This window comes from Hippopotamus amphibius, chromosome 16 (genome assembly GCF_030028045.1).
Source record: "Hippopotamus amphibius kiboko isolate mHipAmp2 chromosome 16, mHipAmp2.hap2, whole genome shotgun sequence".
Lineage (NCBI taxonomy): Eukaryota > Metazoa > Chordata > Mammalia > Artiodactyla > Hippopotamidae > Hippopotamus > Hippopotamus amphibius.
In genome coordinates this window covers 60066663-60093143 of record NC_080201.1, presented here as the reverse complement: position 1 = coordinate 60093143, position 26481 = coordinate 60066663, and the positions used below count along the sequence as shown (strand labels likewise).

The window sequence follows — 26481 nt, the reverse complement described above, 5'->3', positions numbered from 1 at the left end:
GCTATGGTAAATAATGCTTCCGTGAACATGGGGGTGCGTATATCTTTTCAAATTATTGTTTTCATTTTTTTAAGATAAATACCCCACAGTGAAAGTGCTTGATGGTTCTATTTTTAGTTTTGAGGAACCTCCATACTGTTCTCCACAGTGGCTGCGCCCAAATTCACGTTTCCACCAACAGTGCAAAAGGGTTCCCTTTCCTCCACATCTTCACCAACGCTTGTTGTTTCTTGCTCTTTGATAATCTCAGCTTGAGGTTTGCTAGACCACCAGCTATTGTGAATTTGTGCTACACAACCATGTGGAACGTTGCCCTCTTTAGTCCCTGATTTGTCCTGGAATGTTCCCTGCAATACCTGCAGAGTGAGGGGATAGAGCTCGTCACCTCTTGTTCACCTGGACCCCGCACCAGGGCCAGACCTAGGTTCTGTGGAGCCTGACGTTGATACAAAAGTTGAGATCCCTCCTTAGGAAAAAAAATGCCACTGAATCCAAAAACATTTGGCACCAATATGCAAAACGGGACATCCAAGTCGTGTGTTTGGTCCTGAAGTGTTTACAGGAACTGAGAAAAAGGACCAAATCTTAGAACAAAAGATGCTCCCATATCTCCTATGGATCAGGAAATTCCAAGTGTTCTAGGAGTTGTGAGTCAGGAACTGGGGATGAAGACCAAATATATTTATTTATTAAAGGTCACAAAGTCACAAGCCCACATCTGAGTTTCTTTTGAAGTAAGAAAACACATTTCATCCAGCACAAAAGTGAAAATCCTCAAAACCACAAAATAAGACAATTCAGAAAAATTTCAGATGACTTTACTTAGTAGTAAGGCACCCCTGTCTATCATGGCTGCATAACACCTGCTCCCCATACTTTTGGACTATTCGTCATTGATTGCTTCTTTTTAGGAGAATAATCATGTATATTAATAAATACTAATATTATATTAATAAATATTGCTATTGTAAGTATATTTTATCTAAAATAGAGAGAATTGAAAAAACATACAGTATTTCCACTGGCGCGATTGATGGAAATTTCTTTTTATTTTTATGGTTTAAGAAGCTACTAAATATAAAATAGTATTTCTATATAAATAGAAAGTTTCTTTAAAGAAACTACCTTTCAACCCACAGCTTGTTACTGGGAGTCTCTAAAATGGTTAGGATCATTGTCCAACTTGGGAAACCTTTAGGAAATTTGTTCCCTAAGGAGCAGTAAGATTATAAGTTATTTCCACACATGGCTTCACCCCTTCCTGTTTTTTTGTGTGTTTTTTTTTTAAAGGAAGTGCAGAGGGATGTGTCCTTAACTGTGTTTCTGTGAGGTCTAGCCTTTCGGGGTGCCCACTGAATGGGGAAGGGCCTCCCTGTCCTCGCCCTGTTTTGGGTGGGCCTCTGCTCCACGGCTGGTCCCAAGAGACCCCCAGATGCATGAAGACCACCACCCCCTTTTGCCATGTTCTGAAAACCCTGCAGAGCAAAGGAGCTTTCCCTGCTCAGCTCTCCTTCTTGGGTTCCACCCTCCACCATATTTGGCTCTGGAAACGTCTTTCCTGCCCCAACTTGAACGGTTTTGAGAACATTTTCATTCTTCTTTTGCAGAATGTTCGGAGTCTTTCTGCTCCAGGGTGGGACCCGCAGATCAGCAGTGCGGGACCCCTTTCTCTTTTCTGGTTGCGAGGCCCCCCGGCGACCCCGCTGTGGCCGTGAGCATCCCTGGGCAGGTGGTCATTTCAGAGCCACATCCGGGGAACCCTCTCAACTCTGGGGCCTCAGGCTCTTCCCCTGCAGCCTTGGGCGGGGGGAGCGGCTGGGACGGCAGGACTCGTCAGCCCCCACCCCAGCCCCGCGGCCTGGGGCGTCCAAGTTCCCCTTCTGTGCTTGGCCAAGCCTGTCTCTCTGTCACCCACGGGCTTCCTGTTGGGCTTCCTCCGTCCCTCCCCACATTCGGGGCGCTTCCCTCCCCGACGGAGGGACCCTGACCCGGGCTCTGCGCTGGCGGATGCGGACATGGTGCCTCTGCTGCTGCTGCTGGTCCTGCTGTGGAGGGGTGAGTGGGCCGAGGGGGGAGGGGCGGCACGGGTGGGGGAGGGGCTGGAGCTGCCGCTGAGCCGCTGTGTCCCGCCAGGGTCCCTGCAGGAGGACCCAGGGTTGGAGCTGCGCGTGCAGGAATCAGTGACGGTGCAGGTGTGCGGGGGCGTCCACGTGCCCTGCTCCTTCTCCTACCCCTTGATTACCTCTGTTCAACTCTACATCTATTGGTTCCGGGAAGGGGACAACGTAAAGGGTGATGCTGTGGCCACAAACAACCCAAACAGACGAGTGAAGCCAGAGACCAAGGGCCGATTCCACCTCCTCGGGGACCCCTGGAAGAACAACTGCTCCCTGAGCATTAGAGATGCCAGGATGAGTGACAAAGGGGTCTACTTCTTCCGAGGGGAGAGGGGACCTGATGTGAGATACAGTTACAGAGATAAGAAGCTGAATTTGCAGGTGACAGGTATGGCAGAGGGCGCAGGAGAGGCCTGGGACGTGGAGACCCCAGTGTTACAACAGGAACAGGACATAGAAACCCTCCCTGCTCGGTGTCTTGGGGTTTAGGGGTTCCGAAGAGACACAGGACCCAAGGGGAGCTGTGGCCCTGAGGCACTGGTCCCTCTCAGGGTCACACACTCAGTCCCCAAACCTTGGGCCCAGGCATCTCCCTCTCTCCTCCTCATCCCAGCAGGGAAACCCAACATCCACTTTCTGGAGCCTCTGGAGTCCGGCCGCCCCACAAACCTGACCTGCAGCCTGTCACTAGTGAGTGAAGTGAGACAGTTTCTCCTGTTCTCCTGGGCGGGGGATGCCCTTGACGCCATGGACCCAGAAACCCTGCACTCCTCGGTGCTCACCCTCACTCCAAGGCCCCAGGACCATGGCACCTACCTCACCTGTCGTGTGGAACTCCAAGGAGCTCAGGTGACCATGGAGAGAACCATCCGACTCAGTGTCTCCTGTGAGTGTGGAGGGGAGCTGGGTCCCTGAGGGCAGTGCTGTGTGTGAGTGTGTGTGTGTGTCTGTGTGTGTGTGTAGAGGGTGGGGAGAGAACAAGTGCCAGTTCACTGAGTCATGGATCTGAGCCTTGGGAGCCTAGGTGGGGACTGGCCATGCACAGCCATCCCCCTTCCTGGTTTCCTTCCTTGGGTGCTGGGTCCATTTCCATCCCACTCCTCACCTTGAAGCAAGGCCGTATCTTTCTTTCCAAGATGCTCCGTGGAACCTCACCATCAGCATCTCCTTCAGAAACGTCACAGGTAGGGAAGGACCTCTCCTCTCCAGGGCTGTGTCTTGCTCCTTGGAACCCCTGCAAGCAGAGAGGGGGGAATAGGGCTTGAATGTGATGAGACATGGGAAGAGCAAGGATAAAAATCACCACCCCCCTCCCCCACCTCCCATGCACTAGTCCACACAATCATGCAACACACATATATACATACACATACCCACACGTACATGTATGAACACACACACACAGCCCCCTCACACCTGTACACATACACACAGACACGTACAGGAATGCACATACACACACGCAGCTACACATATGCACACACACATATAGACACACATACACACACGCACAAGCACATTGACACACACACACACACACCATATATATACACTCTCACACACTCCGTTCAAAGGTCTGTTCACTTTATCATGGTTCTGCTCTGTGGTTTTTCTCCACAAATGCCTCCTTAGCCTCCGTTCCTGCTCCTTTACTGAATCAATTTCCCAAACCTTGAGGCTCTCTGTTCTCTTTCCACCAAACAGCCCAGGCATGTCCCATTGAGACACTGAGACTCCCCTGAAGATCTGAGGCCCAGACATGCTGGGTCTACCTCCTTAGGGTGTGAAGGTCCAGCCTGGGAATCCACACTGAACCAAGCCTTTTGGCTGGGGGAGGAGAAACCAACTAGATCCTGGGAAGGTTGGAGGAATGAGACCTCAGCCTCTCCCAGCTAACTTGCCACATTTTCCCCAAAGCCATCAAGATTCTGCAAAACACCTCGTCCCTTCTCATCTCCCAGGGTCAGGCTCTGCAGCTGCTCTGTGTTGCTGACAGCAACCCCCCTGCACAGCTGAGCTGGTTCCGGGGGTCCCCAGCCCTGAACCCCACCCCCATCTCCAACACGGGGATCCTGGAGCTGCCAGGCTTAGGAGCTGAAGATATGGAATTCACCTGCCGAGCTCAGAACTATCTGGGCTCCCAGAATACCTCTCTGAGCTTCTCTGTGATCTGTGAGTGTGGGGTCCCCTTGGGGCAGGACACCTGGGTCCAGGGGACAGGAAAGGCCCCGCTCACCCTTCTGCTCCCTCCCCACAGCCCCACCACAGCTTCTGGGCCCCTCCTGCTCCCAGGAGGAGGAGGGTCTGCAGTGCAGCTGCTCCTCCCAAGCCCAGCCGGCCCCCTCCGTGCTCTGGCGGCTGGGGGAGGGGCTGCTGGAGGAGAATTTCAGCAATACCTCCTTCAAGGTCACCTCCAGCTCCTCTGAGCCCTGGGCCAACAGCTCCCTGAGCCTCACTGGGGGGCTCCCCTCTGGCCTCAGACTCAGCTGTGAAGCCCGGAATATTCACGGGGCCCAGAGTGGCACTGTCCTGCTGCTGCCAGGTCAGGGGGCTGGTTGGGGGCAGAGGCTTAGGGGGAAAGGAGTTAAGATACTAGAAGTTGATGCTGGGTGGGAGAGGGGCGGGGACCTGGACAGAAGGTGAATGCCAGGATAGGGGGCTCCATCTTAGGCCTGAAGAGGCTCTCCAGCAAGTTCTGCAAGGAGGTGGGAAGGCATGAGGGTGAATCTTGTGCGTGAGGTCATCTCACGGGCCTCTTCTCTGCAGGGAAACCGGCATCCCTGACTGGAGTGGTTCCTGGGGCTCTTGGAGGCGCTGGTGGCATGGCCCTGCTGTCACTGTGTTTGTGCCTTATCTTCTTTTGCATGTAAGCCTGTGTTGTTGGGGAGGTACAGGGAGGTGTGTGGTAGGGAGTCCAGAGAGAGGTCACTTAATCCCAGAAATGCAGAGCTGAGTAGACTGGATCCAGAGAGGGTCTTTTGGTGTTGTTTTTGGTTTTTCTTTGTGTGTGTGGATGGGTAACAGCCTTAGTGAGATATAACTCCCATGCATTTAAAGTGTACAATTCACTGGCTTTTAGTCTGTTCTGAGTTGTGTGTCCATCAGCATGATTTTGACAGAACTATTTGGTTAGCCCCAAATGAAAAAGAAACCAGAAGGAAACCCACACCCCTTGTTATCCCATCTGCTCCACCCCCTGCCCTAGGCCACCACTATTCTGTTTTCTGTCTCTCTAGAGTTGTCTATTCTGGACATTTCATACAAGTGGAATCATAAAATATGTGGTCCCTTGTGACTGACTTCTTTCACTTAGCGTGATGTTTTCAAGCTTCATGCATGTTATGGCATGGGTCAGTACTTCATTCCTTTTTATTTCCAAATGATGTTCCCTTGTATGAATGGACCACATTTCTAGTCATCCGCTCATCTATTGACGGACACCTGGGTTGTTTCCACTTTTTGGCTATCATTTGCCAAAAATAATAACATTCATGTACAAGTTTTCATGTGTAAGTGGGGTCTTCAGTGATGGACATTCAGTCTTGGCCAAGGTCCTGGTCATCCAAGAGGATGAAGTACTCACTTGCACATCAAGAAGGCCTGTGGGTCTGAGGTGTCTTACCAGGGAGTGGGGGGCAGCTTGCCCACTTTTGCCCAAGCCATCCTGGCTGCAGTACACTGGTTTCTTCTAGAGCGAAAGCCCGCAGAAAGCAGGCAGCCAGGAGACCAGAGCATGTGGACGATGAAGACCCCGTCATGGGTACCGTTTCCTGGGTGAGTGATGTGGGCATCTTCTCCTGCAGTGGGAGACCTGGGCATGTGCAGTCAGTGGGTCCAGACTGAGCTCCTCAGCATTTCCTGCTCCTCCCTGGTCCCCCAGGCAGACACCTGGGAGTTGCCTTCCCTTCTGTTCTTCCTCTCCATCTCCCAGACCCAGTGGTCCTCTGCTGATCACTAAGCCCACCTCACCTCTTTGCCGGATACAGGCTGCTAGAACCATCTGCTTCAAACCAGTAGCTTCCAGCCATTGGGGCGTCTCAAAGCTGTTGTTTGCGACCATTGCTTAGAAAATCAAGTCATAATCCTTGGTCTGATATATGAAGTCCTTCCTGAGATCTCCCTGATGGCTGCTCCAGCCCCTGGTCCTAGCCTAGGATCCAGCTACACTGGCCTTCTTTCTGTCTCCATAGAGATCTACTCCCTTGTGACTTGGAGGCCTTGAATGCATAGTTCCTTATACCTGAAATGCCCTTCCTTCCCCATTTTGACCAGACCAGCTTGCCTCCTCCTTCTAGCTCCAATATCAACATCTCTTACTCTGGGAAAACTTTGTCCTCTCCCTCCCTGTCAGTGTCCATCCCTCCCTTCTCTGTGTCCCCTGAGCTCTGTGTCCATCCCTGTGCTGAGGGTCACATCACACAATGTCACTGCATTCACCCATCTCCACCCTCTTATCGTATTTTTAAAGTCCTTGTGGGGACAGGGGCTGTAAATTTTTCTCACTCAGTCCCAGTCCAGCATGACCCCTCTTCCCTTTTCTAAATTTGGGTCTGTGTTGCCCTAAATGGAATTATCCAAAATGCTTTGTTCATGACCAAGCTGTTACCAATGAAACAAGCAGTGTTGACTTTTACTTCCTCATTGGTATTCATAATATAAGCAAGCGTAAACCTACCGTCCAACCTAAGACTTCAAACATCGATGATCACTTTCATCTACCCGTGTTGCTCCCTGATCTTTCCTCAGTAGCCTCTGCTCTGACTCTTGTTGCTGGTAGTATCACATATATGTTTACCAAAAATATAGACTGTGTCATTTAATTGCTTCTGAACCTACAAAGGGCATCACTTTTCCATGTACTCTTCTCCATACTCACTTTGTAGATGCAACATTACGTTAGAAAGAGTCATTCACACTTTGACACAAAGTTGCAGTTCCCCATTGTATAATAATTCATTTTATGATTAGGTCTATTATCTAAGCTGGTACTGATGGACATTTGAGTTGTTTCCAGGTGTTGTTATTATGAGCATTCTTACTCCTGTCTCATTGTATTCACATGCAAGAGTTTTTCTTTAGCATTACTTAAGAATTTAATTCCTAGGTCATAGGGTATGTAACGTTCACATTTACAAGTTCATGACAAATGCTTTTCCAAAGCAACTGCATTCAGTTATACTCCCATCTGTGCCTATCAGATTCTGTTATCTACTATTCTGTTATCTATCTCTCTCTCCAACACTTGGTTTTCTCAATTTTTTTTTTGTCATCTCCTGATCTCACTGTGGTGTTGATTTGCACTTCCTTGGTTAGCAATGACAATGAAAATCTCTCTAAGTCTTCAGCAGCACATGAACATCTTCTTTATAACATGCCTGGTCACATCTCCAGCCCATTTCCATACTGCATATTTGACTTCTTATTAAATTTGTTGAAAAACTTTAAACATTTCTATACTTTTTATTTTCTTTTTGGTTATATACATGGTAAATGTCTTCTCCCAGTGAGTAGCTTATCTTCACTTTTTTAAAGGTAACATCCCATGATGGTAAGTTCTTAATTGTAATATAACCATATTCATCAGTCTTCTCTGTTCTACTGAGTGCCTTTTGGGTCTCATTTAAGAAACTCTTACGATTACCAGGAGTTTCAAGTATAGTTTCAACTAAAAGTTTTATGTTTTCCTTTTGACCTTTAAAGGCTTCATCTACTGGGAGTTGAGTTTTGTGTGTGGTGTGCCGTGTTTACCTGTATATGTACCTCCTTCATGTATAGAATAGTCCTTCTCTCTGTCCCCTGTTGAACTGCCATGCCATTTTTACCATACATCAAAATTACATACCTGGGTGGGCCTCATTCTGGGACCTCTTCGATTCCGATGGTCAATTTTATTGTCCCTGAGTCACAACCTTGTCACCATAAACAGAATCTATGAACTCAAAAATAAGTCCTGGTATCTAATACAGCAAGACCTTCTCATGATTCTTCTTCAAAAGTTGTCTTGGCTATTCTTGGCCCTTTGTTGTTCTATTTAAATGTGAGAATCAGTTTGCTAAGTTCCCCAAAATACACCTGTTGGAGTTTTGGTTGGAATTACATTGAAGGTATAGATCAATTCAGGAAGAGTATACTTGTTTGTGAATTCAAGTCGTCTAATCCACAAAAACATATCTCTATTCATTTAAGTCTTTAAAAAAATGTTTCAAGAAAGATGGAGAATTCCTTCCCAGTAAGGTCTTGGTCATCTTTTGCTCTTTTTCTTCCTATGTACTAGTTATTGTTACTACTGTAAATGCTCTCTTTTTAAAAGTGCATTTTCTGATTGTTCATTGCTGGTATGCAGAATGAAAAACAATTTTTAAAAACATATGAGGTTGTCTTTGGTAATTTAAAAAATCACAAACTGGTCTTGGATGTCATTTAGAATCTTGCTGCTTTGGTAGCTGGAAAATTTTTAGATCTTATTCATAAGCCTGCTGAATCATTCTTCTTCAGAGCTAAACATACCATCTGAGAAAGGTATAATATCCTTGTTTTCACTGTCATGGCTGCTGAATCAAAGCAGCTGAATTTGATGCACATGCAATGTCATTTCCTTCAAGAATCAACGGGTGCTTTGGGGCTTCAGGCCCTGAAGAGGAAACACCTCGCATCCTGCAACCCCTGCAGATGTGCGAGGATGAGTCAAAAATTATCCACACTCTTTCTACAGCCAGAGTGCAGATGATTTTTTTTTCATTGTTGCTTTCACTTCTTTTTTTTTTTTTAATTTTTTAAAACTTTTTATTTGTTTATTTTTTACAATAAACTGCATATATTTAGAGTGTACAATTTGGTATCCCAGTCTCCCAAAAATACCTTCATATTTTTCTTCTGCGAGGTTTCAGATTTCAACAGATGACTCGCTCCCCTGAATAAATGATGGGGCAGTGAGCACCCTCAGACGACTTCCTGTGGCAGTAGAATTCCATGTGGCACGTCAGATCGTGGGCAGGACGTGACTGAAGGTTGTTTGGACAGTAGCCATTTTCCTTTCATTTCCCCACCATCTGTCCGCACAGAGCTTCTCCTTTTCCTTGTGATGTTGATGGGGTTGAAACCCTCTGCTGGGTTCCTCTAGGGTTTTCACTATAAGTGTTTATCTCTTCACAGTGACATCTACTTCTACTGGGGTGTCATATGTCTGGGTCCGGGAATTATCTTTAGTCTCTCAGTTGGTGCAGCAGTGAGTGAAATGTAGTGACTTAGTTGATTGATTTTATATTCTCCCAACTTGCTAAGCTCTCCTGTTAGTTCTAATAATTTGTATATAGACATGGAAGTTGTTTTTTGTTTGTTTGTTTGCTTTTTTATTTTTGTGGCTGCATCACGTGGCATGATATGAGGGATCTTAGTTCCCCAATCAGGGATCAATCCAGTGCCCTCTGCAGTGGAAGGGCAGAGTCTTAACCACTGGACTGCCAGGGGAGTCCCAATGTGGAAATATTTTTAGTAGATCTTTTTTAATCTAAAAAATATTACAGGTTGGTCTTGGGTGTTACCAGAATCTTTGAGAATTTCAAATACAATGATCATATTATCTGAAAAATAATAACAGCTTATTTCTTCTCTTTGATCCTAATTAATAAGCATTTCCTTCTTTCTTCTTGTCTAAATATCCTGGCTAAGATTCCAAACCTGAATAGCAGTGGTGATTATGGGTATCCTTTATTAGTCCTGGTATTGAAGGAAAGGAACCCAATATTCCATTTAAGTTTAACCAACCCATTTCAGTTGTTTTTTATTGTAGGTTTTTGTTGTTGTTGTTGTTTTTAGTATAGATAACATAACCTACATACCTTGATCAGGGTAAGGAAGTTCTTTTCTGTCACTAAATAACTTTAAGTTTTTATCATACATCTCAGTTGAACATTTCAGAAACATCTAGTGATAGGATTTTCCTCCGTAACCCGTTACCAATGCTGAATGAAACAGTTAAACATTTTCTTTTTTAAAAATTATTTATTTATTTATTTATTTATTTATTGGCTGCATTGGGTCTTCGTTGCTACTCACGGGCTTCCTCTGATAGCAGAGAGCGGGGGCTACTCTTCGTTGCAGTTGCCAGGCTTCTCATTGCCGTGGCTTCACTCTAGAGCACAGGCTCTAGGTGTGCGGGCTTCAGTAGTTTTGACACATTGGCTCAGTAGTTGTGGCTCGAGGGCTCTAAAGCACAGACTCAGTAGTTGTGGCGCACAGGCTTAATTGCTCCACTCCATGTGGGATCTTCCCGGACCAGTGCTCAAACCCGTGTCCCCTGCATTGAAAGGCAGATTCTTAATCACTGCGCCACCAGGGAAGTCCTTGCTTTACTTTCATTCTTCTTTTATGGGACCCAAGCCCAGAATCCAGAATTGCCATCTCTTTTCTGGTTTCTGCATAAGCTATCTCATAACACACACTGCAGTTAGATATTTCCTTTGCCTAATCTAGTCCTCTGAGTAGAATGTAAGCTGCCTAAAGTCAGGGTCTAGGTTTTCTCACACAGTCCACCTGGTCCCTCACCCTGAACTTGGCACAGGAGACACTGCCAATAACTCAGCAGACCTGGGTTAGAGTCCTTGCTCTGCCATTTACTCTATGAGTGACCTTGGGGAAACTACTTTACTTCTCCCCACCTCAGTTTACCTACCTGTAAAATGGGGATAATGAGAGTATCACTCATACTGGGTTTTGCGAAGGTTTAATATGATTTGTGAGCCCTTGATATGGCCTAATCAGTCTCAGTATTACAAAAGTGTAAATGAATGTGTGAATATTTGAGTTCATAGGAAACATGAGTGGAATAAGAGGATGAACGAATACATGTCCCATTAGCCCAGCTTTCCCTTGGGAGTCATGCCTGCCTTACTCCTTCTGTGACTCCCTTTTCTCCCCCTTACTCAGGGTTCCAGGCAAAAGCCCTCCCGAGACAGTCCCCCAGACCAGACGTCATCCCCTGCGGAGGATGCCCTGCCCTAAGAGGAGCAACAGGAGCTCCATTACACCTCCCTCAGCTTTCACGGGTCAAAGTCTTGGGAGCCTGCAGACCAGGAGGCCACCAGCACCAGCGAGTACTCAGAGATCAAAACAAGCTAATTGGGACTCGCCCAGAGCTTGGTCCTGGCTGGAGGAATCAGCCTGTGTGGGGAAAAGGTGAAGCCAGGGACTAGTTAATTAAACCTTTGCAGTAATATTAGCATTAACTACTGTATGCGTGTCCCCAGGTAGAGCAGAAAGCAGGCAGGTGCTGGAATTAGAGACACTTGGGCTCAAGTGCAGGTTCCAGCACTTCCTAAGGCATCGTTAGCAAGCAATTCACTTCATTTCTCTGTGTCTCAGTTTTCCGTTCTCTAAATTGGAGATCATGTGTCCTACCTCAAAGCTGGGTGATCATTAAAGAAAGAGCACATAAAAATGAAGCAAGAGTAACATTTTTTTTTTTTTAGATTCCATATATATGAGGTAGCATACATTATTTGTTTTTCTCTTTCTGGCTTACTTCACTCTGTATGACGGCCTCACGTCTATCCACCTCATTACATACAGCTCCATTTCATTCCTTTTTATGGCTGAGTAATATTGCATGGTGTATATGTGCTACATCTTCTTTATCCATTCATCTGTTGAATGGATAATTTAGACTGGAGGACATAGGGTTGGGGGGCAGGGTGCAAAGGGGAAGTTGGGACAAAGTGAGAGAGTAGCATAGACATATTTACACTACCAATTGTAAAATAGATAGCTAGTGGGAAGTTGCTGTATAACAAAGGGAGATCAACTCAATGATGGGTGATGCCTTAGAGAGCTAGGACAGGAAGAGTGGGAGGGAATCGCTTGAGGGAGGGGATATGGGGATATATGTATAAATACAGCTGATTCATTTTGGTGTATCTCAAAAGCTGCTACAAGAGTGTAAAGCAATTATATTCCAAAAAAGAGCTTTAAAAAAATCAGCCAACAGAGTCCTGTCACATTGCGTGTGCTTAGCATCTGCTGGTTTCTCTTCCTTGGACGGAAAGGTCCTCCTGGCAAGTTCTCCTGAGGCTGGGGGTGCCTCGTGTTGACCTGAAACAAAAAGACAGCCAGATATTTCTCCAACAAGGGTGGGTTTAGTTGCCATTAGCTCAGAACTGCAACTCGGGGTCTGTGACCATGGCGTGCCTTGGGCAAGGGAAGTAAGGGAAGAAGAACGCCTTTATAGAGGGGCGGATGAAGTCTGGGGATAGAGTAAATAAAGAGTCTGTGGCTTTTCATTGGCTGAGTCCTGGCCAGGAAAGAAGAGGAGTCTTTCTTCTTCCTGTTGGGCTCTGCCATCTTCACAGGGTGTGAGAGCTCCCCCTGCTGGTCTCCAGGCTGTATTTAATTGAGGCTTCCGTTTATTCATTTTTTACACCAGTCACAGAGGATTGGGGGCAACTTATTGATGTCATTCTCCTTCCCAGAACTCTTTGAATCCTCCCTAGGGAAGGACCAGCCCCTCAGCCTGACATTCCGTTCATAATACAGTATCTTATAATCTCTCTGGGTTTATCTCCTTGCCTCACTTTTACCTGTCAATTCTTCCAGGACACTCCTTCACTTCCTGACCTCCAGTCCCTTCCTTATCTCATTTTGTGGCCCCTAAAGGGATCTTCCCAACAGCCAGAAAGCTGACCCTGACTCTCCTGTCCAAACCCTTTCAAGCTCCTTGGTCTTATTACATTGCAAGCATCTGCCCCAGCACTTAAAGGCATTTAAAGTCCTTCATGACCTTGCTGCTGTTCTACTCATCCACCCTCTCCTCTTGTCCCATTCTTTCTTAAAGCTTCCATGCTGATCTATACAAATGTCTTTGCAATTTGAGATCTCTTTCCTGGAGGCCACACTGCGTTGCTTTCATCTGCTGACATCATCTTGTCCTTCAAACCTGAGCTCCCGGACAGATTTGGGTGGAGAGGGTGAACTGAAGAAAGAATTCCTACTCCCCCTCCTCTAAAATTGAATTAATTAATTTTTTGAAGAAAAGCACTAAAGCAAAAATAGCCACAATTTCACCAGCAGCACTGTAGTGTGAGTGCCTACCAATAAGCTGTTTTGATTGTAAGTACCTGTCATTAAACTTTTGATTTCCTCAGCGTTCATTTCAGAGACATTCATCTTTCTCTTTTTCTTTCTTTCTTTCTTTCTTTCTTTCTTTCTTTCTTTCTTTCTTTCTTTCTTTCTTTCTTCTTTCTTTCTTTCTTTCTTTCATTTTACATCCTTATTGGATTATAATTGCTTTACAATGTTGTGTTAGTTTCTGCTGTAAAACAAAGTGAATCAGCTATATGTATACCTATATCCCCTCCCTCTTGAGCCTCCCTCCCACCCTCCTAGAAGTAGAATTATTTAAATTTGAAATGCCCTGTCTATCTATCATAAAGTATAATTACAAGGAAGTTATAAGCAAGGGGAAAAAAGGGGTTGATGCAACGATTTAAAACACCTAACTTAACTAGCTAACCAGCAGTAAACTATGTGCATCATAATGAAGCTAAAGTAATGGAAACTGACAGCTACCTGAACAAAAAGATTGTTATAATACAAAATACAACTATCTCAGAATGACACTGATGACAAGATACGCTTCCTGAAAGCATCAGGAATTCTAGGCCACACGTGCGGGGGTGCACGGACAACAGGAACTTTGATACATTAACAAGTGTTACCTAGCAACCAGCAGAGACATCCATCTTGAATAAACACATCGCCAGCAGTGACTATATACAGTGAGGTGGCCCCACCATGAAGTTCCCTTTTAGAAAGCCCTGGGTGACCTAGATAAGTGACCCCAAGTGACCCTGCTTTTCCCTTCTCATGCCCTATTTCGGGTTCTTATGTTTTAAATTTGCCAATAAAAGTCAATCCATGAACCCTAGGGATGACACCCTGTATCCCAGTAAAGGCAGAACCTAAGGTCCATGCTCCCTCTCCCCTTCTTGACTTGGCCCTCGAGTGTGCTGTGTATCCTGCAGGAGTTGTGAGTGGTAAGCCTTTTTTTCCCCAAGTTCCCTGATGGTTTTTGCTGAAGCGTGTCTTGCAATCATGATTAGAACCACAATGGCCAATCCAGCTACAACATTGGCTCTGCTTGGGGACATTTGGGGGGGGGGGTGGCTGTCCAGAAGTAGTACAGGCCTAGGTGAGTGTCCCCCTACAAAGAAAACAAGCACCCGAACCCAGATAAACTATTTCCTAAACTTGAGAAAGTGGCTGTGAGGAAAGAAGGGTGCAGTTGCTGTGTGGTGCTAGGAGGACATTGATTCTCATCATCCTCTACCCAAACTCCATTTTCAGCACCCTAACAAGTGGAGGTGTGACTCGTTTTATTAATAACAGTGCAGGTCAATCTGATCAAACTGTGTGCTGAAAATAACAAAGTCCTTTTGGGGGAATAAATGAATAGAAAAAAAAATACAATCCCTCATTTTTAAAGTATAGAATACCTGAAAAGACAATGGGAACTTACTAGGTCAAGATTGTGAGAAAAGCCTAAACTCAGAGAAATTGGACAGAATATCTAAGGCAAAATTCAAAAATTCCCAGTGGCATTTGCCCATACTGACCATGTGAGCTTTGGTTCTGTGGCCTTCCATGGTCTTGGAAATGAAAGTCAAAACTCTGACCCTGCCCAAAGTGGGACATTTCAGAAGAGATCATTTCCACATTGAATTGGTATCAGGGTAAAGGTGAGTCAAAGAAAAGCAAAGACAAAGAGAAACTATCAATAGCAAGCAGAGAAAAAGACTAATTCCCTTCCAAAGAAGAGCCGTTTAATTGACTGATTTATCAAGTAGCACCGTGGACAGCATACGAAAGCAAATACTATCTTGAAGTATAACTTTAGAATATAATATACTCTGCAAAGATAATTCAAAAATGAGGCAGCAATACAGTTTAGAGCAAATACATGGGGGGTTCATCATCTATTGGTAGAATACCAATAGAAAATCGTTTAAAAATTCCTGACACTAGTAAAAGCTCAGTCCAAACTGGAGGCAGGGTAAGTGGACTTTACATTTCCTAATATCTACAGATTATCCAAGAGGGGAGAGAGGTTTTCACTTACCTTAATAAGTTAATTATGCATGCCATAATTTATGGTAATGATAAGAATAGAATCAGAATGTATGACTTACAAACTAGAAGTCCTTAAAAGTATGCTATGAAAAGCTTAGTAAATCGAAAGAAGACAAGCATGGAGAAAGAAAATCATGTGAAATTCGTGGCACAAATAGAAAAGAAAATGTAACGTGGGGTACCTATGTTGACTATAATTGGATAAATGCTTCAGTTCAAAACAGAGAGTCAGCTTGGATTGTTATTCCAAGTATATACTGTTTACAACATATTGCATCTAAATTATAAGTATAGAGAGGTGGGATTTAAAAAGCAGACAAAATTAGATTCTATGTCAACATTAATTTTAAAAGAAAGCCTTTCTGAAACCCCTCCTGCTTAGGTGCCCTGCTGGCCTAAGGGTCAGGACCTTGGGCCTGTGGACTGGGGTCCTTGGCAGAGTTGGCGGTTTCCTGAACTCATTGCCCAGCTGTGCTCCAGGACCACGGACAGCGTCAACCCCTCAGCTAGGCGCTTGCAGCACCTGGCACGGGGGTTGGAGTGCCCCCTGGGGGCAGATCCCTGACCTGTCTCAAGTGCAGAGGAAAGCGGGCTGGGGAATGGAACTGGTGACCTTCTGTCCGTCAGGACAGAGATGCTGGTCGGCGGACAGCCAAGCTCCTCCTCAGTCTCCCCTGAAAACCTCATCATCCTAGGGAAGAGAAGACTTAGCTTCAGAGACACAATGCATTTTTCACAGGCCACTGGCTTCCTTGCCCCCTGGGGCTGACTCTACCTTCACCCCCTTCAGAATTTATTTATTTATTTATTTATTGGTTGTGTTGGGTCTTTCTTGCTGCATGCGGGCTTTCTCTATTTGCGGAGAGCAGGGGCTATTCTTCGTTGTGGTTCGCAGGCTTCTCATTTTGGTGGCTTCTTTTGTTGCAGAGCACAGGTTCTAGGCTCACTGGCTTCAGTAATTGTGGCACCGGGGCTCAAAAGTTGTGGCTCGCATGCTCTAAAGCACAGGCTCCATAGTTGTTGTTCACGTGCTTAGTTGCTCCGCGGCATGTGGAATCTTCCCAGGACAGGGCTCGAACCCGTGTCCCCTGCACTGGCAGGTGAATTCTTAACAACTGCACTACCAGAGAAGTCACCCCTGCAGAAAATCTCTGTGTCAGATTCTTCCCCCTTCTCCCCTCACTTTGCAGTAGGTTGATATTTTGCTCTTGGTTTTAATCCCGTTCTCATACTGTCGTGGAGCTCTGGATGATAGAGAATATGGTTTATGATAATTTTCTACACTGGGTGCTCTGTCAAGTCCTGATTCAGCTCAAATAAAGGAATGAAGTATCAGAAGTTTGGTTTAGCTGATGTGTCACAGAAATAAATTATAAGTTTTCCTTCATTCTACATGAATGGTAAATATTCAGATTGGGGAAAGGATCTTGTGGCCTCAGTGGACCACAGCAAGGAGAGCGTTATAGTGAATGACAGAGAAAGCCAGGCAAGTTCAGCAAAAAGTAGTAGTGGGGTAAGCAGAGGAAGATTCAATAGATGCCATAAAGAGGGGAGGTTTTCTGGGGCTGGAGGAATTGTGTAGAAGTTAAAACTCATTCTGAAGGTGAGTGCAGAGCTCATGGGAAACCTGAGAATGGACTGAGAGCCACATACAAATCCAGTGGCTTTCTGAACTCAAATTGACACCAGAAACCTGCAACCATCACACCTAATTCTGGGGCTGGAGCAAGCACTCCAGTTCTCAGTTTCAGCCTCTGACCAGAAGGGGCCCCTTGCAGGTCATTTTTTCAGTTATCCTTCTTGAGGTTTCTTGTATGATCAGGCCTGGGCTAAGAGTCAGAATAGAGAGAAGATTGTTTCAGGTAGGTCCTGCCCCCCACACCTCCCTGCTCTGAGAGAGTGGTCTAAGAATTCTAAGAGAGCAGCAAGAGACCACACTCCATCCATTTCTGAAGGGGATGGAGATGGACCCTTGGGGGAGGCAACATGAGTGGAGAGCAGGATGGAAGGAACCACCTTGACCGGTTATCACCAGACCTGGGATGAGAAGAGCCCAGCCTTCACTTCCCTGGTCATCCCTGGGGAGAAGGGGGGCCCCTGAAAGAGGGAGGGCTGGGGGCTTCCCAATTCAGAAAGAGTCTCTAGATGCCTGCTGCTTCTGCAGTTGCCCCTGATCTCCAGATAGAAGGAACTGATCTGGTGGTGTCAGGTGTCCCAGACTTGCCCCATCCAAGCCCAAGTTGCTGCCACTTCCCCTGCTGTGAGTGTGTAGGGGTAAGTGGGCTGCAACAAGTGACTCTATGCAGGGTCCTTGGTTTCCACTTTAGGGTACAACTTGAAGAAACAAGAAGGGTAGGAGCTGCAGGTATAAGGATTGGGGACACTGTGTAGGACAAAGTGCTTCCTCATGCGCTGACCATCTGTCATCCTGAAATTTCTAGGTTTACTCTAGAAGAGTCTACATCTTCTGATTTACAGAAGGGGCCAACATGGACCATGGTCCTCCCATGTTCACAAAGAGACCAGGTCAAAAGCTGCAAGAGAGGACCAAGGACCTTGGGCCATTTCCATCTCCTTGAGGACCTCCACCTTTGACTGCTCTGTGAGCAACAGAGGTGCTAGGATGGGGGCAAGCAGGACTTGGGAGATGGCATGAGGATTATCCTAGTGTTATACTTTTCTGAGCTCTGGTTCTCTCTGTCCCTCTGCAGTATTGACCCAGACACCTGACATCTATATCCTGGGGACCCTGGAGTCTAGGCACAAGGGAATGAATCCTGAGGCGGTAGGGCACCCAGCAACTGGCAAGGGGGTGTCTCTGAGTCACCCTCGCCTCAACGCACATCTTATGGTTGTGAGGATGCAGAAGCTCTGTGCATCCTTGCACCTTCTCCACCCCAGGATGCTCAGGTGGACTCAGATCCACTTCATGGCTGCTGGTTCTGGGAAGGAGCCATTCTCACCTAGATGCTCCGGTGCCCACACATAACAGTCTATAATGTATAAGAAGAGGGCCAGGACAAATCCATCGCCTCTGAAACTTCCAGAGCAGCAATTGCTCCCCAAGCACAAGAGATGGCCAGATGTGGGACACAGGGACACCCAAGCTCTCTGTGAATACAACAGGTACTCACTGGGGCTGGCTTTAGGAGAAGACATGGGGATGGGGTGTGTGGGGACATGGGGGATGAGGGTGTGGGCCCCAGAGCAGGAAAGGCAGGGGCACTCCTGAGTCACCTGCTGAATGACGACCCAGAGCTGGTGCAGCCACAGAGCACACAATCCTGTGTTATGACTCACAAGTTGGAGGCAGGTTAGCTGATCCTGGGAGAAACAGGCCTATGGGGACCCCCTCAGTAAGTAGCATCCTAGAACTTTAGGGGTACAGGTGCTCAGAGCATGCAGGATCAGCAAATTTCTCTAATTCAGGTGATGTGATTCTTACAGTGGCTTGCCAGGTTATTTCAAGCCAACCTTCCTCGTGGAAAGGAGAAAAAAAAAAAAAAACGGAAATTAGAGAAGCTGGATAAAATCTTTTTTAATGTTCAGAGTCAACGGGGAGAAAATGTGCACAGTGAAGATGGAAGCTGGTAGTCAAAAAAAGATGAGTCAAATCTGTAGAGACATGGATGGATGGAGAGACTGTCCTACAGAGTGAAGTGAGTCAGAAAGAGAAAAACAAATATCGTATATTAACACATATATGCGGAATATAGAAAAACGGTACAAATCAACCGGTTTGCAAGGCAGAAATAGAGACACAGATGTAGAGAACAAACATATGGACACCAAGTGGGGAAAGCAGGGGTGGGGGAGTTGGGGGGGAATGAATTGGGAGATTGTGATTGTCATATATACATTACTAATAAGAAAAAAATCCAATTGTACACTTTAAATACATGCAGTTTATTGTATGTCAATTGTATCTCAATAAAAGTTCTTAAAAAAAAGAGGCAATAAAAAAAAGATGTCAAGTTTTGGGAGCCACTTTTCTCCTCAGATACATTGTCTATGCCCTGTTTTTCTCTTGGTGTTTGGTCATTTCCTCCTATCTTCTTGCCTAAATATTTTATTAAATGTCAGTTATTTTGTATGAAAAATTGTTGAGGTTTTCTGAGGCTCTGGTGGAAAACGTTTTCCACTGGATTCTAGAACGGTCTATAACAGCAGTACACAGTGGAATATTCCATGCTGATGGAAATGTTCTTACCTGCCTTGTTCAGCGTGGTGGCCGTTGGCCATGTATGACTATGGAGCGCTTGAAATGTGTTTAGTGTATTTAACTGTGATCAGTTTAAATGTAAATAAGTTCATGTGGCAAGGGTGACCCTGCTTTTGCTTTCTGGCAAGCAGATAGAGTAGGGATCTTCTTAATCAGGTCTAGGATTGAGTGAGTTTGAAGCTGGTCTTTGAGTTCCGTTTGTGAGTGGGTCTATTTCCAGGTGACCCTTATTTCTAATTTGCAGTCCTACTTGGGTCCTAACTGAGGTGTCTACTGCGCTTCTCTTTCTTAGGAGACACTGAACATCAAATTTTGTTTAGCCTGTGCCATGAGACGGTCCGGGGAAAATACAAGCACAATGAACTGGGACCTCCCTGGTGGTGCAGTGGTTAAGAATCCGCCTGCCAGCGCAGGGGACACGGGTTTGATCCCTGGTCCAGGGAAGATCCCACATGCCACGGAGCAACTAAGCCTGTGCACCACAACTACTGAGTCTGTGTGCTGCAACTACTGAGGCCCACATGCATAGAGCCCGTGCTCCACAACAAGAGAAGCTCCCGCCCGCCACAGTAGAGAAAGCCCACACACAGCAACAAAGACCCCAAACACAGCCAAAACCACCACCACCACCACCAACAACAAAAAACACAATGGGCTGAGTTCAATGCTCTTCCCTTCTTCCCAGGATTTTGGCCCCTCCAGTCCTGCCTGCCTTGGTAGCCTCACAATCCATTTCCGTCTCTGACCCTATGATGCTGCTGAAAGTTCAGCTCAGCTTAGCTCATGCTTTCTGCTTCCTTCCTCTACCTTCGGGCCCCTCCAGAAGAATGAGCTTCTCTTTCCTCTGGGATCTTGGCTGCCTTGGTAGCTCTTTGATGTGTTCAAATAGACAGTGTGTGTTTTTCCAGTTGGTCTTTGTGGAAATGTTGTTCTGACATGAGACATTCCATCAAGGCTAGAAACCTCGTTTGCTTTATTTTGGTCTCTGCTCAAAAGTCATCTTCTCAAAGAGGCCCTGAGCTCCCAACCTAAAATAGCATCCTTCAACTCCCTCATGTTGTTTTGTTTCTTATTCACGGCACCCATCATTATCAGATCTCATAGTACATATTTACTTGTCTTTACCTCTTTCCCACAAGACTGTTAGCTCCACGACCAACAGGTTTTTGTCTTTTTTATTTTCCCCCCGCCGATGTCCAGGAATGCCCTTGCACACATTAAGGGCTCAATAAATGTGGAATGAATGATGCTATGTTATCCAGTGGGGACAGAGATCTGCTTTCTGTCCTCAAAATTCAGTCCAATTAGGGAGAACAATACCCAAAAGGGCTGAATGGCCACACAGCGAGGGCAGGACCCAGGAGCTGGGGTTTGGGAAAGTCTTAATGTCCTAGGCTGGGCTGGGTGGGAGGAAAGAATCAGGGATGCTTCCAAGAGGCCCCTGGAGGATGTGAGCTGGAAGATGGGAAACGAGGGCACTCCTGAGAAGGGACCAGCCCAGCAAAGCTTGGAGGTGGGACTGAGGACGCCAAGTCTCCCCAGGTCTCAGGCAGGAAGGTTAGGAGCCTCATACCTGTCTGGATGGGCAGGGAAGCAACCCTGAAAACCAGAGCCCCCTGGTGGCCAAATTTTAACATGACCAACCAAGTCGGAGACCATTTATTGAGCACTTTTCTCAAATACTTACAAGTGCTTTGATAGAAGGCTTTGACTCCACTTTCAGCGGAGGCAATGGTAGACGAGAGACTGAGTCACTGACCCAGGCTCACCCAGCTCTGCCTCCAGAAATCTGAGGTCTGGGGAGCCACCCAGCGGTTCCCCACCCATCACACGGGGATTCGGGTGGTGGAGGGGTAAGGACTAAATCCACCGTTTTGAAGAGCCCCAGGCAGACCTGGCTGTGAGCCTCCAGTCGGCGCTCCAGCGAGGCGACCTCAGGCCAGTTATGGGCCTCAGGCTACAGCCAATGAGATCGTGGTGCGGCTGAAATGAGATGGCCCAGCGCCTACAGTATGCACGGTGCTCACACAGAAGCATCATGACTGCTGTAACTGACGTGCCCATCAAGTTATGTGGTTTTGTTTACCCCACTACAGGTAAACATGAAACATCGGGCACACAGTAGGCGCTCCAGAAGGTCAGGATTATCTGAGCACGCCCAGAACCCCACAGAGGTACACTCAAACAGCCCCCTAACTCCCAGCTCGCTCAGGAATTGTTCAGTCTTCTCCTCTCTTGACACCCAGGAGTCCCGGGCTCATCCCCAGGAGCCCAGAGCCCCAGCTTCTGCAGGATCGCAGGCAGCGGGTTCCGTCCCCTTCCCAACCTCACCCCGATGCCCGGGCTAAGGTAACCCGGGTTCCTTCACGGTGTCATTTTCGGGCGGCCCCGCGCTCCCACGTCGTCGGATCCCAGCGCAGACCCGGAGTCTCTAGAAGCCGGGGCCGGGCGGGGACGTCGGGGGTCCGGACGGCGGCGGCGCCCCCTCGCCCAGCCCCCGGCGGCCCTTGCCGATGGCCAGGCGGGGCCGGCCGCGGTTCAGGCCGTCCAGGAGCGCGCAGGCCTGGCAGAGTGCGCGGCTGGCCAGCGCCCCGCAGCGGGAGCAGGCGCCGGGGGGCGGGGGCCGCGCGGCCGGGGCCAGCGCCAGGCGCTCGGCCGAGTGCACGAGGTCCAGCACCGCCGACGGCCGCGCCGCCTCCAGCAGCTTGAGCAGGTCGCGCGCGTGGCCGCGGAAGGCCTCGGGCGCGTACACGCACTCCTCGGAGAAGTAGTCGAGGCGGCGGAAGTGCGCGTACAGCACCACCTCCTTCTGCGAGGCCAGCTGCAGCGGGCGGCAGCGCGGCAGGGCGCCGCCCTCGCCCGCCGAGCCCAGGCCCCCGCCCCGCGCCAGCCGGCCCGCGTCGCCCCGCAGGAAGTTCATGAGCACCGTCTCCGCCATGTCGTCGGCGTTGTGTCCTGGGGGAGAGACGGCAGCCGGTGAGCAGGGGGCGCGGGGGCCGGCGGGGCCGCGGGACGAGCCCCCGGGGCACCGTGGGGCGGCCGGGGGGAGGCTGCGGGTGGGCCCCGCGAGAAGGGAGAGGGGAACACACCCGGGCTCGCGTGGAGCAACCTGGGGTGCCCTCATTTGCCCCCCACGTATTGCACACCGGGCCCCCTGTTAGGTGCCCTTTCCTGCGGTGAGTAAAAGCGCTTTACGCTACAAATATCATTTCACTCTCAACTGAAAGTGTACTTCAGGGCTGTCCAGTGGTTAGAGCTCAGCGCTTTCGATGCCCAGGACCTGGGTTCAATCCCTGGTCGGGGGAACTAAAATTCCACAAGCCCCACCCCTCCACCCCCCCAAAAGAAATCAAAATAGCATTTAATGGAGACTGGAAAGAGGATTTTCATGGTAAGCAGAATTCTCCACCACCCCCTAACCTGAAAATATGTTGGGTCCCATGGCAGAAGAGATAAAGATTGCTGACAGAATGAAGGTTGCTAATCAGCTGACCTTAAGATAGGTAGAGCAGCCTGGGTTATCCAGGTGGGCCCCAGGGTAACGGCAGGGGTCCTTAAAGTGAAAGGGTCAGGATGGGCGATGTGGGGACAGAGCAAGTTCACATGGTGCAAGGGGAGAAGGACTCAGCCCCTGGCTGCTGGCTTTGAAGCTGGAGGGAGGAGTCGAGGAAGGAGGTGGCCTCTAAAACCCAGAAGAGGCAAGAAAATGGACTCTCCCGTAGACTCTTCAGAAGGAATGCCAACCTTCCTTGCTATCAGCCCAGTGAGACCACTGCCTGACTTCTAAGCTCCAGAACTGCAAGCTAATAAATCTGTGTTGTTTTTACACCGCTCAATTTGTGGTAATTTGTTACAGCAGTCACAAAAACTAGCAGTTGTTGACACAAGTGCCTTTGACAGCACTGCAGTGTTTTTGTGTTATCTTTGTCTAGAGAGACCAGGGAGAAAGCAAGGGAATACTTAACACACAATAAAAAAATGCACTGATTCTCACAACCATCATCTCTCATCTGGACCACTGCAGCTGCCTACCTCTGAGGTCATCTCCTTTGCTCCACCCTTGCCCCTCCAACTCAAGCGTCTCACCCCTGCCGGAGTGAACTTCAAACAGTCTTCTTGTCAGGACCACTGGTTTCCCCACTGCTCAAAGGATCAGGTATTAATGCGTCACAGCCACAAGGGCCCTCAGCCAAGCTCCGCCCACTGCTCGGGCCTCACCTCCCCTACTCTCTGGTCTTCCTGGGGCATCTCAGACTGGCCTCTGCACAGATGGTTCCCTCTGCCTGGAATAACACCCCCCCTCCCCCCCGCCCCAACCCTCACTCCTCACCTCTCACCCTGAGCCCTCGCATCTCAGAAAACCTCCTGATCGCCTCTCTCCACGTCATAAGGTCCTCTTTTTGCTCACATAGTCCATGTAATTTTTTTCAGTAACATTTATGATTGTTTATCATTTTATATTTGAACTGTGCAAAGGTTCGGGCTTATGTCCGGTCTGTCTTGTACATAGATGTATTCTCAGTCCTAGTCCGATGATGACAGCATATATAATATATATGTGTAATACATATTTTATATGTGTGTGTATATATATATAACAGCTTGGATCTGGCATTTAGTAGAAACCCGGTGGTTCGTTGAAGGAATGGATGAAAGTGAGAGAATAAAAGAGAGTTATCAAGAGAAGAGATGCCAATAAGAAAGAGGAGTTAAGAGGCAGAGAGATACTTTGCAGAGAGAGATGGATTCTGAAGAGAGACAGTTAGGGGCCGTGAGACGAAGAGTATTAGAGACAATTAAAAATAAATTAAGAACCAAAGACCTAATCCCCAGAGACTAACTCCTACCCACTCACTTCTCCCATCTCCCACCCTCCTTGCTGATCCGTGTAGACCCAGATGGTGGCCAAGACTAAGTCTTTGTGATGCCCTGCCTAGCGGCATCCCTGACAGAGCCCGTCCGGTCTCCTCCGGCCCCAGCCCAGCCCAGCCCAGCCCAGCCCACCCCAGCATGAACCCTCTGCCGGCTCCCACCCCATGCCGGAGCATGCGCACACCCCTTTTCCTGTTCCTTGTTGGGTTCCTTTCCCCTAGTCTCCATGACCCCTTTTGGGGCATGCGCCCCAGCCCCTTTACAGTGCCCGTCCCTCCCCCCACACCCCTCCCGGGCGGCGCCTGCGCTCACCGGTCACGACGTGCGTGGCTCCCACGAGGCGCGCCCCTTCCTCCAGCGCCCGGCGCCGCAGCACCCCGCAGAAGGTGCAGCAGGAGCGGCTGCGGCCGGAGCCGGCCGTGCTGCGGGCCACGGCGTCCATCGTCCAGCCCCCGAAGAGGTCTGCGTAGGCCACGACGGTGAGCGGGAGCTCCCAGCGCGCCGCCTGCCGCCGCACGGCCGCCAGCGCCGCGTCCCGGTAGCCGCCGATGCCTTCGTCTACGGCCACGAGGTGCAGCGAGATGCCCAGGCGCGGGGCCAGCTCGCGCAGCACGTGCGCCAGCACCGTGGAGTCCTTGCCGCCCGAGGCGCCCACGGCCACCACGGCGCCGGGCGGCAGCAGGCGGCCCGCGACCACCGTGTGCAGCACCTCAGCCTCGAAGGAGGCGCAGAAGCAGGCGCGGCACAGCGCCTGGCCCGAGCGCGGACGGCGGAGGGCGGCGCGCGCCTGGTGGCAGGAGGCGCACTGCGGCGCGGGCATCGCGGGGTCCTGGCGAGGTGGCAGGGGTCGGCTTCTCCTGGATGGGTAGAGGGGGAAGCGGGTTACATGTGGTTTCTGGATTGCAGGGGTCGTTGCCTTCCGGGAGGCTGCCTCCATAGTGCCTAGAGTAAACCCATTGTCTGTAACGGTCTTCTCCCTGCACCGTTTAGGCCTGGCACCTTCAAGTCTCAGCTTAAGCTTTCATTCATATATGCATTCTCTCAGTGCCTCCAATGTGCCCAGTGTTCGCTAGGCACTGCGGACACGGCAGAGGGCAAAACAGGAAAGGTTGCAGGCACTAAGTTCTAGTGGAGGAGCCGACCCAAAATACTTTCCAGATATGAGAAGTAGTGTTTTTAACAGAATCCCTTGGGCTGCGTGTGAATAGAGGGGTGGAGAGCAGCAAGGGTAGCTATGGCAGGCCTGGGAGGACGCGGCAGTGATCCACGTAAGCAACAGCGGTAGCTCTGAGCAGAGTGGAGGCAGTGGAACTGGAGAGAAGTGGTCAGATTCTGGGTCTCTCCTGGAGACAGAGCAGATGGGGCTCTTACAAGTCTTGGAGGAGGGCAGTGGATGAAACAGAGGACACATGACAACTGCAAGTTTTGTTTTGGCTTGAGCACTTGTAAGGGTCGTGGGACCATTTAGTAGAGAGGAGGTGGGGGTTAGGGAAGAATGGGGAAATACTGTGAGAGGCCTAAGTTTAGGGCAGAGAATCTGGAAATTCGTTTAGGCATGGTAGATTTGAGGTCTTTGCTCCTGGGTTGGGTCTGGCGCCTCTTCGGGGCTTCTACGGCCGTCTGACCCCCAGGCCAGCCCTGAGATTGTTAATCAGGACCGAAGAGGATGCGCTCGCACCGCACCCAGCTTGGGGGGTGAGAACAAGGAGTCAGACCCAGCCGGCAGAATCCAAAGCGGTTCAGCAGGGACACCAGCGGCTAAGGGCACCCCCGCCTGGAGGGCCGCCGGGAGATAGGCTCTGGGGTATCAAGGAAGGGAGTGCCATCTCTCCAGGGATGCCTACCGCATGCGGGGGAGAGAAATATGGAGACCATCAACTCCTCCAAGGCAGCGCGACAGAGGGCCGGGATCGGCCTGCCGCGGGAAGAGGCACTCACCTGAGTAGAACCCGCGCGGGAAGGTCCAGGCTCTGAGAAAACGCGGAAGCAGGTAAAAGGACTACGACTCCCAGAAGGCTTTGGGTCTGCCACCAACGATTCCCAGGTGCCTGTGCGGCGGTTCGGCCCGAAGCGCTTCCTGCTCTGAGACAAAGGTGGGACTACAACTCCCGGCGGTCCTCGCGGTGGTGTCTCTCGCTCCACCCACGGGTC

The 26481-nt window shown here is 48.9% G+C and overlaps 1 protein-coding gene and 1 pseudogene across 2 annotated transcripts; one reads left to right on the top strand and one right to left on the bottom strand.

Moving 5' to 3' along the window:
* The first annotated feature begins 2015 nt into the window (after positions 1 to 2015).
* On the top strand, positions 2016 to 11234 carry LOC130838349 (sialic acid-binding Ig-like lectin 5; annotated as a pseudogene).
* LOC130838351 (cytoplasmic tRNA 2-thiolation protein 1) lies at positions 3297 to 26392 on the bottom strand. 2 transcript variants are annotated; one of them, XM_057711302.1, is made up of 4 exons: positions 26269 to 26353; positions 24643 to 25187; positions 21790 to 22413; positions 3297 to 3351 (listed from the first exon to the last, which is right to left on the bottom strand). In XM_057711302.1, exons 2-3 carry the CDS (start codon positions 25148 to 25150, stop codon positions 21890 to 21892), a joined length of 1032 nt encoding a protein of 343 aa, XP_057567285.1. In that variant the 5' UTR covers positions 25151 to 25187; positions 26269 to 26353; the 3' UTR covers positions 3297 to 3351; positions 21790 to 21889. The 2 variants fall into 2 exon arrangements, with proteins under 2 accessions (XP_057567285.1, XP_057567286.1); XM_057711303.1 differs by lacking the exon at positions 3297 to 3351 and having other exon boundaries at positions 21095 to 22413; positions 26269 to 26392.
* Positions 26393 to 26481: the final 89 nt, after the last annotated feature.

Excerpts from the sequence above, each read along its gene's own strand:
- LOC130838351 (XM_057711303.1), bottom strand. The coding sequence starts at position 25,150 with ATGCCCGCGCCGCAGTGCGCCTCCTGCCACCAGGCGCGCGCCGCCCTC. Across the intron at positions 22,414-24,642 it reads AGCCACGCACGTCGTGACCG|GACACAACGCCGACGACATG; the intron begins GTGAGCGCAGGC and ends TCTCTCCCCCAG.